The sequence below is a fragment of the Panthera leo genome, chromosome D3, assembly GCF_018350215.1.
Source record: "Panthera leo isolate Ple1 chromosome D3, P.leo_Ple1_pat1.1, whole genome shotgun sequence".
Classification (NCBI taxonomy): Eukaryota; Metazoa; Chordata; class Mammalia; order Carnivora; family Felidae; genus Panthera; species Panthera leo.
The window spans coordinates 21,653,825-21,671,719 of NC_056690.1; the positions used below are offsets into that span (position 1 = coordinate 21,653,825).

General features: G+C 39.6%; 1 protein-coding gene across 9 annotated transcripts in view; it reads left to right on the top strand.

The window, feature by feature from the left end:
- Positions 1-17,895, top strand: part of EIF4ENIF1 (eukaryotic translation initiation factor 4E nuclear import factor 1) — a 44,703-nt gene that overhangs the window by 6,388 nt on the left and 20,420 nt on the right. For all 9 annotated transcript variants that reach the window (XM_042909867.1, XM_042909866.1, XM_042909872.1 and 6 more), the window contains exons 3-6: positions 6,857-6,930; positions 10,867-10,994; positions 13,748-14,034; positions 14,325-14,526. In XM_042909867.1, the coding sequence (XP_042765801.1) occupies positions 6,857-6,930; positions 10,867-10,994; positions 13,748-14,034; positions 14,325-14,526 (691 nt within the window). The remainder of the gene's footprint in view (positions 1-6,856; positions 6,931-10,866; positions 10,995-13,747; positions 14,035-14,324; positions 14,527-17,895) is intronic.

The window sequence follows — 17,895 nt, forward strand, 5'->3', positions numbered from 1 at the left end:
GTTTCTAATCCTTTCAGAAAAGTCATCTGACTCAACAGAATGAATATCTGGTCAGTCAGCAACCATCTAAGAGCCCGATGACCAGTCCCAGTGCTAGTGGTTGTATTGAGGATGGGGACTGGGAGAGAAGGTCAAAGGGGGATGACCCAACCTATAAACACTGTTCTGGGGACATTTGCCTTCTTTAGGCAGAGCCTCTTTAGGAAGAGCCAGGCACACACACACTAATAAGGTACTGGGTCACTTCTACAGTGCTTTGACCATTAACAATGAAATAAAACTTTGGGTTTTTTATAAAATATCTCTTAATATTTTAAAAGTTGAGCTTTTTGCTCTTGTGAATTGAATTCAACTCACAAAGGTAAATATTTCCCCTTTCATCTTATGTCAGTGACTCATGTGAAATTCTTCTAGAACATAAGAATGTCATCAGAACCTGCAGCTGCTTCTGCATGAGATTTCTGCAACAAGAAACTGGATGTGGATTTTAACCACTGTTGTTTTGGGCTTATATTCACATTCATTTGCTTTTTACTTTAATATTGATCACTAAAAGTGGGTGCCCATATTAGTACTCCTCAAATTGTTTTGGGAAGCTTGACATTTTCTTTAAGGAAAATGTTAGTTTAGCTGCTAAAACTAAGAAAATGGCTGTTGGGCAGTTAGCAGCTTATTCTTGCCTAGTCAGGTTTTAAAACCTGTGCAAAAAGTAAGGTCTCACATATTAACTGTTCTCTTGTCCAGATGGTAATTGTAGTGAATTTGTTTATAAAAAAAAAATTTTTTTTAACGTTTATTTATTTTTGAGACAGAGAGAGACAGAGCATGAACGAGGGCGGGTCAGAGAGAGGGAGACACAGAATCTGAAACAGGCTCCAGGCTCTAGGCTCTGAGCCGTCAGCACAGAGCCTGACGCGGATCTCGAACTCATGGACCGCGAGATCATGACCTGAGCCGAAGTCGGACGCTTAACTGAGCCACCCAGGCGCCCCCTGAATTTGTTTATAATTAGTAAATTCCTGTGGGTTCGTAGGAGTCTGCAAAAGGGTAATCTCCCATTACCCCCTGAAATATTCTTAGGGAAGGAGCATTCCCAGCTCAGAGAACACTTTCCACGTATTTTGCCTTTAGCCAAAGTTGAAGGTTTTCTTTGAAAATATCCCAAAGAGTTTGCCTTTTCTGGAATATTGCTCTTAAAGGGCTCTTGATGAAATGGCAAGTTCAAGAACACTTCTCTTGAGAAACTGGAGAGCCATGGGGTCAGGGCCAAGGGTCATCTGCGTATTCTAGATACTAAGCCTGGTACGCAGGAAATGTTCTGTGTACAGCTATGAAAAAAGCAATTTTTGTATTGAGTTAGCTCATGGTTTCTCCCCTCCCCACCTTAATGGGGAAGCTTCTTAGTCTGGGATACCATCTGATGCCACTTAAGATGTTGGTGGAAGGTATAACAGATCTAACTCTCTAAACCCCACGAGGAGGAGCTCTCATTGTCCCTAAATGTCCAAGTGCACTTTGGGCCACATTTTCAGAAACAACCATTTAAAGTACCACTTCTTAACTTCTTTGGGGCCCATCGGAAATCTTTTGAAGGTGTGAGTACTCACTGCAGAAATTGCACAAATGCAGTTTTGCATATGGTTTCCTTGAGGCCATGAAATTGGTTTAAGAAGCCCTGCTTTCAAGAACAGTAAGTAGAACTTTATCTAGATGTTTAAAGTTATTCCCAGCAGCTTTTACAATCCAAGAACTGTTTTGTTTTCCCAGTTATCAGCCTGTTAAACAAAATGGCTCTTCATCCTCTATAGACAGGTGGGCGATGTTTTAGCCATTGCGCTTGGTCAGCAGCACCATTTGTGCTGCTGGCATGGTTAATGCCAGTGTATACAACTGGCTCACTGCTCTACCCTGTGCTCTTATAGGCCTGTCAAGTTGTATAATCAGTCCCTGGAATATTTATTAACACCTAGTATACGTTAAGCATATAAAGTCAACAAAGAAAACTGGAATAACTTGGGAAGGAAAATTAAAACATTTTTACCAACCTAAGCAACTCTCATCTGAGGATAGTTGGCATTTATCAGTCTGTGGTTAGAGCAGTAAGTCTGTAAGAAAGAAATTAAATAAAATATTAATCTCTGGGTAACTGAACACCTTAGTTTAATTTACTGAAAAATATTTTTTATTGAGTGGTGCCTGGGTGACTCAGTTAAGCATCCAACCTTGATTTCCGCTCAGGTTATGATCTCACGGCTCGGGAGTTCAAGCCCTGCATCAGGCTCTGCACTGAGGGTTTGGAACCTGCTTGGGAATCTCTCTCTCTCTGCCCCTCCCCACTTCCTCCTCTCTCTCAAAATAAAATATTTTTTTGAGACATAATTCACATAAAATTCACCCCTTTAAAGGTGTACCATTCAGTGGTCTTCAGTAAATTCAGAGTTGTACAACCATCACTATTATCTGATTCCAAAATATTTTCATGACCCCAAACAGAAACTCTGTACCCCCATTAGTAGTCACTCTCATTATCCCTTTTCCCCAGACCCTGGCAAGCCTTAATCTACTTTCTGACCATGGATTTACCTATTCTAAACATTGCATATAAACAGAATCCTACCACATGTGGCCTTTTTTGTCTGGATTCTTTCAGTTAACTTAATGTTTCCAAGGTTTGTGTTATAGCATGTATCAGTACTTCATTCCTTTTTATTGCCGAATAATATTCCATTGTATGGATTTACCACATTTTGTTTATCCATTCATCAGTTGATGGGCATACGGCTTTCTATTTTTTTTTGCTATTGTAAATAATGCTGCTGTGAGCATTTGTGTACAAGTTTTTGTGTGGACATAATTTTTTCAGTTCCTTTTGGTATATACTTAGGACTGTAATTGCTGGGTCATATAGTAACTGTAACTTTTGGAGAAACTGCCACTGTTTGCCAGAGCAGCTGCACTGGCAGCTGTAATTTCTCCACATCCTTGTCAATCTTGTTATTTTCCCATTTTTCTTTTTTAATAGCCAACTTAGTACACGTGAAGTGGTATCTCACTGTGGTTTTGACTTGCATTTCCTTAATGACAAATGATTTTGAACATCTTTCATGTGCTTGTTGGTCATTTATGTATCTTCTTTGGAGAAAAATCTATTGAAATCTTTTATCTGTTTTATTTAAAGAGAGCATGGGCTGGGAAGGGACAGAGAGGGAGACAGAGAATTCCAAGCAGGTTTCATGCCCAGTGTGGAGCCCAACACAGGGCTCAATCCCACGACTACGAGATCATCACCTGAGCTGGAGTCAAAAGCTCAACTGACTGAACCACCCAGGTTGTTCAGTTGTTAAATTTTACATGTTCTCTCTGTATTCTGGACCCTAGACCCTTATCAGATCCATGATTTGTAAATATTTTTTCCTGTTCTGTGCATTGCCTTTTTACTTTCTTGATAGTCATCTGAAGCGCAAAAGTTCCTAAACTTAAAATCCAATTCACATGTTTTTTCCTTTGGTTGCTTACCCTTTTTCAGTGTCCTAGCTAGAGGAACATTGCTTAATCCAAGGTCATGAACTTTTTACACCTGCATTTTCTTCAAAGAGTTTTATAATTATAGCTCTTATATCTATGTCTTTGATATATTTTGAGTTCATTTTTGTATATGATGTGAGGTAGAAGTAAGTAAACTTTATCTTTTAGAACAGTTTGAGATTTATGGAAAAACTGGGAATATAGTAGAGTTTTCCCTGTTAATATGTTAGTATGGTCTATTTGTTACAATTAACAATGCTGATACATGTTATTAACTAGAGTCCATGCTTTACTTACCTGTCCTTTATTTTATCTAATGTCCTTTTTCTGTTCCAGGATCCCATCTGGGATTCCACATTCAATTTGTCATCCTCTCTCCTTAGTCTCCCCATTTCCCTTTTGTAAGACTGTTTGTTACCTTTGTGAAAATATTTTTTTTGATTCCCCACAAATAGAACATTTGGTCCTCCAGCATGTTTTGTGGCTATGTTAAAATGTTAAATCTTTTCCAGTTGACTCCTAAATAAATCAGTAAAATCATGAGTTTCAACAGATAGCTGTAGTAGTAATAGAAAACGCCTATCACTTGGGCTCCCTGTTAACCTTTGGGGATTAAAAGTTTCAAACAAAGCCTTATTGTTTAGAAATTTGAGTATATGAAAGCATACATATTTAAGTATAAAATATATTGCCCTTAGTTTAATAGTATACTAGGGTTCAGTTCAATATTTGTATTTGAGGGTGGTGGAGTAAGGGAATATGAAATAATCTTTGGGTTGCTTCTAATAACAGAAAATTGCTTTGCAATATTTTCTCCTGTAGTATATGTATAAGTATTTCCTGTATTGTAAGATCTTTCCTGTTTCTGCTGGAAAATGTTTTAAGCATTCCTGTCCTCAGGATTTCTTTCTTGTAATATTTACTTCATTGTAACTGCTATTGGTCCATCCACCCTTCCTCCACCCACTGCCAAACTTGTGTCACCCTGCGCCACTGACACCGCACTTGCCCTGTAGATTTCACTGGACTTGAGTCATTACTGATGATTTCTAGGTTGTAGGTCGTTGCTTTGACAATTTTTTCAGAATTTGGGGCCTTCTCTAGATACTTTCTTATATTTGGAATTTTGTTTATCTCAGACTTCTTCATTTTTCTAGATATTTCTTCCCAAATTATTTGTTTATAATTCATAAATCCTAAAACAATGCAAATGCATGATTGATAATCTGGTTTTAAAAATTAAAATGTCATCTGGGCATAGGGCATTTTGCGATCATGGAGAAAATACTGAGATGCTTCAAGTGTCTGAAGACGCTGAGTGAACTCATGGCATGCTTACGTGCAATGATTCCTATAGGCTGAAAGGGTAAATCCCTTCCTCCATATTTACCCCAAGATATGGGAAGCAGTGATCAGAGCAGCAGCAAGCATTCTATTGTGAGGCTTGCAGAGGCCCCGGCACAGTGGTATGTATATACTTTTTGCAAGGCAGTTGTAGCGTTTTACTGGTAGTGAAAGGTTGGGAATTGCCTTTTTTACTTTATCGTAAAAGTATTGAAATGTAAATAAAAAGGCCGTGGGTTTTTGTGTATATGCAGGTGTATGAGCAGATGTGTGTGCATTAACACATAGGTATATATGTGCATGTGTAATTGCACATGGTTCCTAGTTCTGAGAGAACCGAGAAGCAAATGGGAATATTTAGTTCCCAGACCTTGGTTTCTGATACCATGCTTCACTTAAAGGAACTCAGATTTCTCAAAGAAAATGGCTGACACTAGGGCTAGGATGGTACAAGATAAGACAGAAAGTAAGGAAAGGCTTTTTAGAAAATGATGGGGAATGTACAGAGGACCCAGGAACCAGCTTGAAGAGGCTCCTAATTTGAGCCCCTAAACAATTAAGGGCATTAATGAATTATAGACCATTGGAAAAATTAGGTATCTGTGAGCCCATGCCAATAATAGGTAAACACACAGGGAGGGGAAAAGGGAGGATTAGTGTTTGCCCTACCAGTGAAATGCCAAGTGCTGACTGGTCAATATGGAGAGAGGCCTAGAGTTGGGAAATCAAGATCAATTTGGGCAAGATTCATCAATAGATGCTAAATTTAGGGGGAAATTTTGATGAAGACCAGGATATTTGCAGTCTCCCTACAGACCACATACTGCCACTACTAAGCAGCAGATGGACATCACAAGTGTCCAGAGGTGATGCTCTGAGATGGACACAACATCTCTGGGGTTAGTATTCTCTTCCTTGGATACTTAACCTCAATCTAATCATGAGGAAACAGTAGAGAAATCCAAAATGAATAATGTTCTCTTAGAAAAAAAAAAAAAAAGGCTGCACTCTGTAGAAAAGTCAGTGTCATCGAAGACAAAAGTTGTAGAGATGTTCCAGTTGTAGAAATGTTCCAAAGAAATAGGACAACCAATATCTGATTCTAGACTGGGTCCTGTGTTGGAGGGTAAAACAATATAAAGGACCTTGTTGGGTCAATTGACAAATTGGAATCTGGAGGGGTAGGTTAGATAAAAGTATCATTTATAATTGTATAAAACTGACAGCCCTTTTTAACTAGGTTCTTCACAAGTAAGCCCTTAGGCCCTCAGGCATGTGTTGTTTGTAATGGATTTGCCTCTCTCTTAGGCATCTGCAATGATACAGGCCAAGCATAATCCTTGGGAGAATGGTAAAACTAGTCACTCAAATTATTTTTTATAAGGCTTAATTTTCTCGTGGAACCAGATAAGAGACTATGAAAGAGTATCCTCATTCTTAGGAAATAAGCACTGAAGTACTGAGGAGTAACCCTTATATGGTTTAAAACAAAAACAAAAAAAGGTGTGGGGAACCCAAATGCTAAAGTAAAATGTTAACAGGCAGATCAGATAAATGGTAAATGGATGTGTGCTTTGTGCTTTTTTTCCTCTGCAAATTTATGTTAAAACTATCTACTTGTAAGTTGGCCTCTAATACATTTAAGAGTAGAAAAATCAACTGGAAATTTTATTTAAGCCTGAAGCTTCCGTACCTTGAGGAGCATTCAGTGTGGTCGACTATAACTATGTCATTGGATGGCAATTTGTGAGAGAATTGTTTTAGAAAAAAGCTAATCACTATTATTTGCCAATTCTGCTTGAGCATCTTCTTGTAAGAATCTTGAGCTAACTCCAGTCCTTTCTGGAATAAGTCAAGGCATAAAAAAATAAGAACTGTGTGACATGCTTAAGATAGGCACTCCAGTCATTACTGAGAACAAATATAAGTTGAAAATATGTGGCATGAGAAATATTACTCAAAATCACCATTTGGTTTCTCTTTCCAGGAGGAGCTCTTGGATATAAAAGAACGCCCTCATTCCAAACAGAGGCCATCATGCCTCTCTGAAAAATATGACAGGTATGGGTGAAGGGGGAGCGGAGTGCTCCTCCTAGTCAACGTCTTGTTTACCAAACATGGTAATTTAAGAATTGTTTTGGAGTTTTTTGGTAGAATGATGAGTGGGGGAGACTTCAGGGATAATGATTTAGGGCTTCTACACAAATATATCATAGATAAGTTATCAACTAAATAGCTTCCTGCATTGTCCTCATTGGTTTCATTATTAATTAGCTTTAAACTATTCAAAAATTTGAGGGGATGCCTGGGTGGCTCAGTCAGTTGTCTAACTGTTGATTTCAGCTCAGATCATGATCTCACAGTTGTAGGATCGAGCCCTGTATTGGGCTGTGTGCTGACAGCACAGAGCCTGCTTGGGATTCTCGGTCTCCCTGTCTCTTTTCCCCTTACTGCTTCTGTGCGTGCACTCTCTCATACGCGTGCTCTCTAAACATTAAAAAAATTTTTTGAGCTTTACAGGACTCTAAGGACAACTAACCCAATTCCCTTTCAACAAACTGATAATGAAACTAAAGTTAGAAAATGACTTGGTCAGAGACACATAGTGAGAAAGCAATTTTAAGAGTTAAACACATGAGTCCTCTCCAGGGTCTTCTGTCAGTGGTGGTTTTCACACTGTACTTTGGGGGTCCTTCAAGGGCCTGCCCAGAGAAAGCTGATCAGGACTCTGAGCCATGTAGCATTGCCCCATCCTTCCTGTTCCCAAACGAAAAAACCATTCAGCCATTCAGACGAGCCCTTTTGCATCTTGGGCTGCTTCATAAGCAGAACGCTTTGGTTTGAGAAGACTAGAGCCAAATTACGGTCTGAAAATGTTTACAATCACCCTACATTGCACTTGTTATGGTCATCTTAAGACTATAAGGTCACTTCTTAAATATCAAGGTAAATGGTTCATATGGCCCACATTTTTAACATATAAAGTATATTATGTTTAGTTTCTTTGTTGAATAGGGCATACTGTTTTTATTTGTATATCTACTCCTCAGAAGGTTGCTAAGTCTGGACTCCTCACCATTTTCTGCTGATGAAGATGATACTTGAATAAAGGCGGTTCCAGTTGGTTAGGATTTTTTGATAAGTCTCAGATAAGCTGTTGTTTGGGTTTTTTCCTTCATTAAAGCTGTCAATCTTTTTTATGCCTCAAGTTGAATTTTCTTAGATCTATTTCTTCTTGGCATAAAATAAAATTATGGTACACATACTTTCATTCTAAATTTTTTAAATATATTTTTTTTAATATTTATTTTTGAGAGAAAATGAGAGAGCGCAAATGGGAGGGGCAAAGAGAGAGGGAGATACGGAATCTGAAGCTAGGCTCTGAGCTGTCAGCACAGGGCTCAAATCCACAAACCGTGAGATCATGACCTGAGCCAAAGTCAGACGCTTAACTGACTGAGCCACCCTGGCGCCCCTACTCACTTTTATTCTAAGTAAAGATGTGCTAGTAATAGTAATGAAAATAAGAGAGAAAGAGGAAAGAGCTTGTCATCCTGTTATTTCTCTTCTCAGAATTAAAATTTGTTTGATTCTTAAACTCCAAATAATCCTCACAACATACCAGAAGACAGGTGATATTTCCTTTATTGTGAGGTGTTAGAGATGGAGAGGTTGACTCACTTATTCAAGAGATGTTCAGTTGGAACCTGTTAGGTGGCAAATACTATGTCAGGTACTATCAGAAATTGCCTTAATGGAACATTGGTCCGTGGAAGGATACAGTCAAATACTCAAGAGTTTATCATTACCACCATTATAGACTGTGAAGGACAAGTGCAGAGTACCCTGCTAGTGTATAGCACAGCCTGGTCTAGTCTGGGGTTTGGGAAGTCCTTTGAAAAGAATAGTGAAGGGCATAGCTTATTAACTTGTCCTGGAGGTCCATGGTGGTAATGGCAAAACTAGAATTTGATCCCAAATCGTTGGGCTGTAACGTTTCTGCTTTGCACACTGTACCAACTGCCACCTTATCATTAGGGAGTAACATAATAGAACCCAAAGCACACACTTTACATTATTAAGAGCCTTTAGGGAGGGGCACCCGGGTGGCTCAGTTGGTTAAGCGTCCGACTTTGGCTCAGGTCATGATCTCGTGGTCCGTGAGTTCGAGACCCACGTTGGGCTCTGTGCTGACAGCTCAGAGCCTGGAGCCTGCTTCTGTTTCTGTGTCTCCCTCTCTCTCTGCCCCTCCCCCATTCGCGCTCTGTCTCTCTATGCTTTTCAAAAATGAATAAATGTTGGGGCGCCTGGGTGGCTCAGTCGGTTAAGCAGCCGACTTCGGCTCAGGTCACGATCTCGCGGTCCGTGAGTTCGAGCCCCGCGTCGGGCTCTGTGCTGACAGCTCAGAGCCTGGAGCCTGTTTCAGATTCTGTGTCTCTCTCTCTCTCTGCCCCTCCCCTGTTCATGCTCTGTCTGTCTCTGTCTCAAAAATAAATAAACGTTAAAAAAAAATTAAAAAAAAAAACACAAAAATGAATAAATGTTAAAAAAAATTTTTTTTTTTAAACCTTTGGGGAAAAACTAAGACTGTGTAGAAATTCTGGAAAGTACACACCAAGCATTCTAGGCACTACTTCTAGAGAGATGTTTTTCTCCCTCCCTTACACTAATCTGCAGTAAACTGGGTTTTTTCTTCCATTGTGTTAATCTTCAATAAACTAATCCATATTATGGAGCATGTTTTTTGTATAGGACAGGCATAGTTACTGTAATCCATATGCACCCCAAGGTTTGTGATCTGATGTTTCATTTATACACAGATCACTGGTTTTCAAGTGACTATTGGTGTTGCATGAAAAACAGCAAAATATTAATTAATACAGATCTTCCTCAACTTAACAATGGTATATGTCCCAATAAACCCTCATAAGGGGTGCCTGGGTGGCTCAGTTGGTTAAGCATCCGACTTCGGCTCAGGTCATGATCTCACAGTCCATGAGTTCAAGCCCCGTGTCAGGCTCTGTGCTGACAGCTCAGAGCCTGGAGCCTGCTTCAGATTCTGTGTCTCCCTCTCTCTGTGCCCCTCCCTGCTCATGCTCTGTCTCTCTCTTTCTCAAAAATAAATAAATAAAACATTAAAAAAGATTTTTTTTGAATAAATAAACCCATCATAAGTTGAAAATATTATTAGTCGAAAATGCATTTAATATACCTCACCTACTAAACATCATAGCTTACTCTAGTCTGCCTTAAAAGTGCTCAGAACACTTACACTAGCCTACAGTTGGGCAGTCATCGAACACAAAGCCTATTTTATAATGCAGTGTTAAATATCTCATATAATTTATTGAATACTGTACTGAGGGGCTCCTGGATGGCTCAGTCAGTTAAATGTCTGACTTCAGCTCAGGTCATCATCTCATAGCTTGTGAGTTCGAGCCCCGCATCAGGCTCTGCGCCAACAGCTCAAAGCCTGGAGCCTGCTTCAGATTCTGTGTCTCCCTCTCTCTGTCCCTCTCCTGCTTGCACTCTGTCTCTCTCTCTCAAAAATAAAAACATTTAAAAAAATTAAAAATATATATATATGAATACTGAAAGTAAAAAACAGAATGGTTGGGTACAGAATGGTGTGGTTTACTCTTGTATTCACGTTGGCTGACTAGGAGTTGTGGCTTACTGCTGGTACACAGCATCACAAGAGGTTATTGGATCACATGTTGCTAGCCTGGGAAAAGATCAAACTTCAAAATTCAAAGCACAGTTTCTACTGAATGTGTACCATTGAAAAATGGAACCATCTTTAGTTGAACCACAGGGACTGTCTGTAGCTATTTTTGTTTCCATCTTGAAAGAGCTAACCATTCTAATGGTATCCATGAAGTTTTAAATTGGAAAGGGGTTTCCATGACTTACTGCCTGAAGAAGTTTAGAAATCAGACCACACATGTAATCTATGGGTGTAAGTGTTAACTGTTGGTACCCTTTGACTTATTATAGTGATGGCGTCTGGGACCCTGAAAAGTGGCATGCCTCTCTCTATCCAGCTTCAGGGAGGAACTCACCAGTGGAAAGTCTGAAGAAAGAGTTGGATTCAGACCGGCCTTCCCTTGTGCGCAGGATAGTAGGTGAGCATGTAGAAGTGGGGCAACAATTTTGGAGACAGTGTTCTTTGCTGCTAGTTTCATTCTTAGTGGAGAGTTTTATTCAGGGAAAATGTCATGATCAGGAAACTGATTTATCAGTTGGGTTTTTCCTGATTAGCAGAGAAAAATCTTGGCCTTCCTATATAGCAGTGACAAGTAGACCGTATTAGACTATGTGCTTTTGGAATTAAAAGTACTGATGTTTTTCATCGATAGGGTAACTGAGTAAGGGTAGCGAGCATGGTAGTGAGTATAATGCTGTGCTGGAAATCTGGTTCTGCTTAGTCTTATATATGAGACCTAGTCCTCAGTTATTAAACAGTCTGGCAGTTCTTAATAGTAGATTACAATTTTAATACAGGGTTTGGATATGGTTTGAGACTGGACTGAAGTTAGATTTTCCGTACCTTTACTGATTTAAACCAGAAAAGATACTGAAGAGTGAAATGGAGGCTGGCAGTATAGAAACTAGTCAAGGAACTTGTTGCAGAGGGAGCTTCTTTTGTGATAAGTGGAAATACCATCATAAAACAAATTTGGAACTGGCAAAGAAGATAGGGGTGACTCTACCTTGAGATATTTGATCCTTCTGCACAATTGTACAGTATGCTTAGTGCAGTAATTTTAGGAGAATCAAACAATTTTAGGAGAATCATCAAAGATGTGCATGGAGATTTTATTAAGTGATGAAAACTAGACAACTTAAATGGCCAGTGGTAGAAACGGTTTGTGTAAACTTTGGTACATCCATATGTAGGAGTATTAAACTGTAAATCGGAAGCTTGTCCATACTGTGTCTGGTTTTTGGAAAACATGGAGACACTACACGGAAATTCTGGAGAAGTACATACCATTTTAGGTATTATTTCTGGTGAGAATATTAAAGGAGCTTTTCCTTACTTGGACTACAGTTTTCTGGTTTTTCTAGGAAGAATTTTAGTGTGGTGACATGTTTGATTTTCTTACACCTTTATTGAGATATAATTGACCTACAATAGACTGCACATAAAGTGTACAATTTGATGTTTTGACAGTGTATACACCTGTGAAACCATTACCACAATCAAAGGAATAAGCATTTCCATCATGCCCAAAAGTTCTCTAGTATCTCTGTGAGTCCCAACTCCTACTTCCCACCCCTCCAGCCAAGCACTGATTTGCTTTCTATCACTACAGATTAGTTTACATTTCCTAGAATTCATTATAAATAGAATTCTACGGTATACACTCTTTGGGTAGCTTCTTTCACTCAGAATAGTTATTTTAAGATCCAGTCGTGATGTTGGGTGTATAGTTCCTTTTTATTGACTAGTTGTATTCCATTGTATGAATTCACAGTTTATCCATATATCTGTTAGTGAACATTTGAGTTGTTTCCAGTTTTTGACAATTAACCAAAACTATGAACATTCATATACAATTCTCTATATAGGCATACACTTTTTTCTTGGGTAAATACCTAAGAGTAAAATGACTGGGTCCTATAGTTAATGTATGTTTAACGTTTTGAGAAACTGCCAAGCTGTTTTCCAACATGGCTATACCACCTTACGTTTCTGGCAGCAGTGTATGAGAGTTCTGTTTGTTCCACATTCTTGTCACCACTTAGAATGATGAGTCTTTGCGACTTTAGCCAATCTAATAGATGTGTAGTGGTATCACGTTATGGTTGAATTTGCATTTCCCTAATGACTAATGATGTTGAGTATCTTTTCATATGTTTATTTGCCATCCAGATACCTCTTTAATGTTTGGTCAAAGCACTTATCCATTTTTAAATCCGATTGTGTTTTAAATTTGAAGAGTTTTTATACATACTGGATATAGGTCTGTCATTTATCACATGTACACTTCTAAATATTTTCTCCCAGTCTGTGGCTTGTTTTTGCATTCTCAGAATAGTACCTTGCAAAGAGCAGAAGTTTTAAACTTTGATCAATCCCAGTTTATCTTTTTTTTTTTTTTTTTTTTTTTTAAATGTTTGAGAGAGACAGAGACCGAGCACAAGTGGGAAGGACAGAGAAAGAGAGACACAGAATCCGAAGCAGGCTCCAGGCTCCAGGCTCCAAGCTGTTAGCACAGAGCCCAATGTGGGGCTCAAAGTCACAAGCCGTAAGATTTTGACCTGAGCCGAAGTCAGATGCCCAACTGACTGAGCCACCCAGGCGCCCTGCTTTTTCTTCTTTTTAGTGGGTTGTGCTCTTGGTGTTGTGCCTGAGAAAACTCTGCTTAACCCAATGTCACAAAGATTTTCTCTTATATTTTCTTCTAGAAGTTTTCTATCATTAGATAGTTTCGATCTATGATCTATTTTGTGTTTTGTATGTGGTACCAGGTATCAGTTCAAGTTCTTCGTATGGGTATACACCTATTAAATACCATTTGTTGAAGAAACACTTTAACCTGTTTTTGAAACACTTCAACTTTTCAGTTATTCTTTCAAATACTGACACCTAGTATAGTTTTTTAATTGACAAGATATTTTCTAATACATAAGGTCTTAGGGATTGTGGAGAGTAATCCTGGAAAATCATTATGAAGTACATTTATTGCTCCAAAGAGAAAAAGCAAAAGACTCAGTCTTATTTAAATATGTAATGTACATATTACTCTGTAACTATTTCAGTGGTAATTCTTTTCCAATACTCTCACCACCACTAGTCATGGACATACCAGTGAGAAAATAAAAATACCCTACTGGTTTGCTTAACTTTCCCTTTCTGCCACCTTTCCAGATCCACGAGAGCGTGTGAAAGAAGATGACTTAGATGTTGTTCTCAGCCCACAGAGACGAAGCTTTGGAGGGGGCTGCCATGTGACAGCCGCTGTTAGTTCCCGGCACTCAGGAAGTCCATTGGAAAAAGACAGTGATGGGCTTCGCCTGCTTGGCGGACGAAGGATTGGCAGTGGAAGAATAATCTCTGCTCGGACCTTTGAGAAGGATCACCGACTCAGTGATAAGGACCTGCGGGACTTGAGAGACCGAGATCGAGAGAGGGACTATAAGGACAAGCGATTTAGGGTTTGTCTTCTAGATCCTCTGGCCCCTCATGTGCTTAGGGACTTGATATGCACTTTGTTTATACCAGGTTATTTTGAGATGCTGGATGAACAGAGCCCATTCTTAAGCCAGATAGAGAGGAGCAGAAAGAGGGCTGGAGGTGGGGTGGGGTGGGGGTGGGGGTGCTTCAAGTCTGCAGCATAGTATCTTCATTACATTATTGAGCATTACCTAATTCATCAAGACCTTGACTGAGGTAGAAATGCCTTAACTAGAACCTTATTTTTTATCTTGATTGTGTACTTTTCCAGAGGGAGTTTGGGGATAGTAAGCGTGTCTTTGGTGAGCGAAGAAGAAATGATTCCTACACAGAAGAAGAACCAGAATGGTTCTCAGCTGGACCCACAAGTCAGTCTGAAACCATTGAGCTGACTGGCTTTGATGATAAGATACTGGAAGAAGATCACAAGGGGAGAAAAAGAACAAGGCGACGGACAGCCTCTGTGAAGGAAGGTCAGCAAAAACTTTGAGAGGGGAGCTCACTGTTCTAAAATGAGATGTGCTTGTAATTGGCCTGAATGTGCACTTAGGAACAACTGTACCCATTGCAAGGAAGTAGCAAGTTTCTAACATTGCAGCCTGATTTTGAAGCTGCTAAGTTTGAATTTATTAGGTGTGGATACTGTATCCTCAGCTTGTTCTGCCTGTGGTGCTAAACAGAAAAGTCTCACATTCCCCTGTAAGAGTACTGTGTACATAAAAGGGTTCCCCAGAGATAAGAAATGTGGTAAAAATAGTGGAGGAGTTTCATTCATTGAGCACTAGACCCAGTGGTAAGTGTTTTGTCTGTGTAATCCTACTTCTAACAACCCTATGAGGTAGGTACTTCTTTCCCCATCTTGTGGATGAGCAAATGGAGGCACAGAAGGCTTGAGTGATTTGTCTGTGGACACTAACACAGTAAGTAGTGAAATTGGGAATTGAGCAACTTCTTTTGTACTTCAGAGGCCCACCTTTTTCACCATACTGTTAGACTTCCTACATCAATTGTTTGTGACTTGGCTTCTCCCAGACTCAGTCAACTATGAGATAAGGTCAGGTAGCTCCCATACTAAACTGAAAAGCCAGAGTTAACAGTGTGAGAGGTGCCTGGTGCAGAGTTGGGGGGTCCCATTAGTCATTTTCCAGTAGCCTGGCTTTGAGGTGGCCAGGCCGGCTAGCCTGGATTTGAGTATTGGGGCAGTTGCTTACAAAACGGATAATCTTTGATAAAACTCTTTATAGGTGGACTTGTTTCTTTGTAAGATGAAGACAGTGCCTACTCTATAACTTTAAGGGTTACTCTTAGCATTAAAGATTGAATGTGAACATCAGAGCTCAGCCTCTTGTGGGCACTTCTTCAGTAAATTCCAGTTCTCTTCAGCCTTCACGTTTAGTTGGAAAATACCTTTTGGCAGCTACTAGGCAACAAAAGTGGAGAGCTATTTTAGAAGTGCCTGGCTGGCTTAGTTGGTAAAGTGTGCCACTCATGATCTCAGGGTTATGAGTTTAGGCCCCACATTGGGTGTAGAGATTACTTAAAAAAAAAAAAAAAAAGAAAGCTATTTTGATACATAAATGTGTAGTGCCACCTTAAAATTATAAGGCTAAGATATATTCGCGTAGAAAATGAGCTAGTGGAATTTAAGAGAAAGGAAAGGGAGAAATCACTTGTCTTTTTTTTTTTTTTTTTTTTTTTGTAATATCTTTAAAATACCGTAGACATTACCATTATCTTTATGCTGTTACACGTTGTTCCCTAGAGTGATGCATGACATCAGTGGGTAACTTGTAAAGCTTTGCTCTTAAATAACCTTTGAGACATGGCTTTGTGTCATTCTCAGGCTAACGAGCACCAGCCCAGTGTGGTCTTTTCACATAATGATAAAGATAAGGCTTCTGGTGAAAAGAAGCACATGTTTTCATAACTCAACTGCAATGTGAATTTCAACCATTCTTGTATCAACAAGTGGATGAACCAAAAGGAGTGAGAGTATCACCTCCTTACTTTATAGATACAGAGAGAGACAGGCCTGGAAGAGGGGACAACCCAAGACCCTGTCACATGGATTTCATGGCAGAGCCCCATGTGGAATCCGGGAGTCCTAGCTCACTCATCCCAGTAGTTAATTGCCAGTGGTCCCTAGGCTGTCCTAACCACTGTATTTAGGATAAACAGGTACCCCGTAATTTCATCTTGGCTACAAAAATGAAGGGAGGGATGATGAGTGCCTTTTAGTCCAGTTTTTATTTGTATTTTAACTTTACCCTGAATTTTTGTTTAATGTTTATTTTGAGAGAGCACGTGCATATGCACACACAAGCGGAGAGGGCAAAGAGAGAGGGGGAGAGAGAACCCCAAGCAGGCTCCATGCTGAGTGTGGAGCCCAGCCCAACAACTGTGAGTTCATGACCTGAGCTGAAATCAAGAGTCAGACACTTAACTGACTGAGCCACCAAGGCCCCCCTTCCCTGAATTTTTTATGTAGCAGTTCTCTGCAGGCACATACTAGTGCTGGCAGTGTAGCAGTTAATAGGACAAACATGTTCACTGCCTGTATGATTTTAAAATTGATGTGTATTGAGTACTCACTTTAGACAGGTGATGCATATATGGTAATATTAACGAAACAATTTGAATGTGCATTACACCTGTAACCAGAAAATAAATTATGTAGAAGTCAGAAATAGCTAAATCCCTCCATTGATAGAAAAGAAAATTTCAGTTTTTCTCTCTAATGAAAGTATGTGGTCCTTCTGAATGTGGCAAAACTTGCCCCTATTATCTTTTCTGGGCCTCTGCCTTTTGAGTCTACCATGATAAATGGCCAGTTGTGTTTGTCTACTAGTGCATATTCCTACCCACTCATACCCACTCTCAGTTGACAGACCCTGTCTGCTTTCCGGAAACCTTGACACTGGCATAAAATTGCATGTGGAACATTCTGCTATCTGCAAAAGCTATTTATCTGTTAAGAGATCTTCTCATCTCAACACAAAATAAAGGCATAGGAGAAATATTAAAATTTCTTTTGTAAATGTATGAACCAAGTACATACTCTTGTTTCTGGCTTTCATCCTTAAGTTGGGACCCAAAACTACAGCAAAATGTATTATCACTTGTCGATCCTGAGGTGGGCTGGCAGGTTCTGCTTAGTAAAATGGATCAGGCAGAAGCACTGCTCTAATGGAAAAGGACACAAACTGGGCATTGATTAGGCTATTGTTAATTCTTCTAGGGCCCAATTTCTTTGTGAAGTGAGGATACCTCCACCAAATAGTCATTTTAGTTTAAATGTCAGTTTTTAAGGGATAGTATTTGCTTCTCTTTTCAGTAAGTATGTTCTAACCCACTGGAGACTGCTGATTGCTTTATCGATGGCTCACAAACCTTGTCTGTTTCACTGGTTGTCAGAAGGCTCACAGTAGTTAGATGGCAGCCACCCCTGTGGAGGAGCAGTGCTGCTGTAATACTCAGAGCTTGGTGTGGAAGAGTATCGGTGGCCATCTTAGGGTTAAAGCTTCTGCCACTTGGCTAGTATTGAGACCTTGGGTAAGCAAGCCACTTAACCCTTTAGTTATTGAATTCCCTGCTTTGCTGTGCAGTGTTTGAAGCATTACTGGAATGAAAGCAGCTGATGGCATTTAGTGTCTCTTGGTCTGATTAATAACAAGACTGAGGTAACTATTAGGGACTTTTGAGAAGGGATGGGTCCAAGATTTGGCGCCTTTTTTTTTTTTTTTTTTTTTTTAACGGGAAGACTTCGTGTCTGCTGTAGATCTTGAAAGTACAGGTGGTTCTTACATTGGTACTTTTGCAGCGTGGGGCTTTGGGAGTTCTGT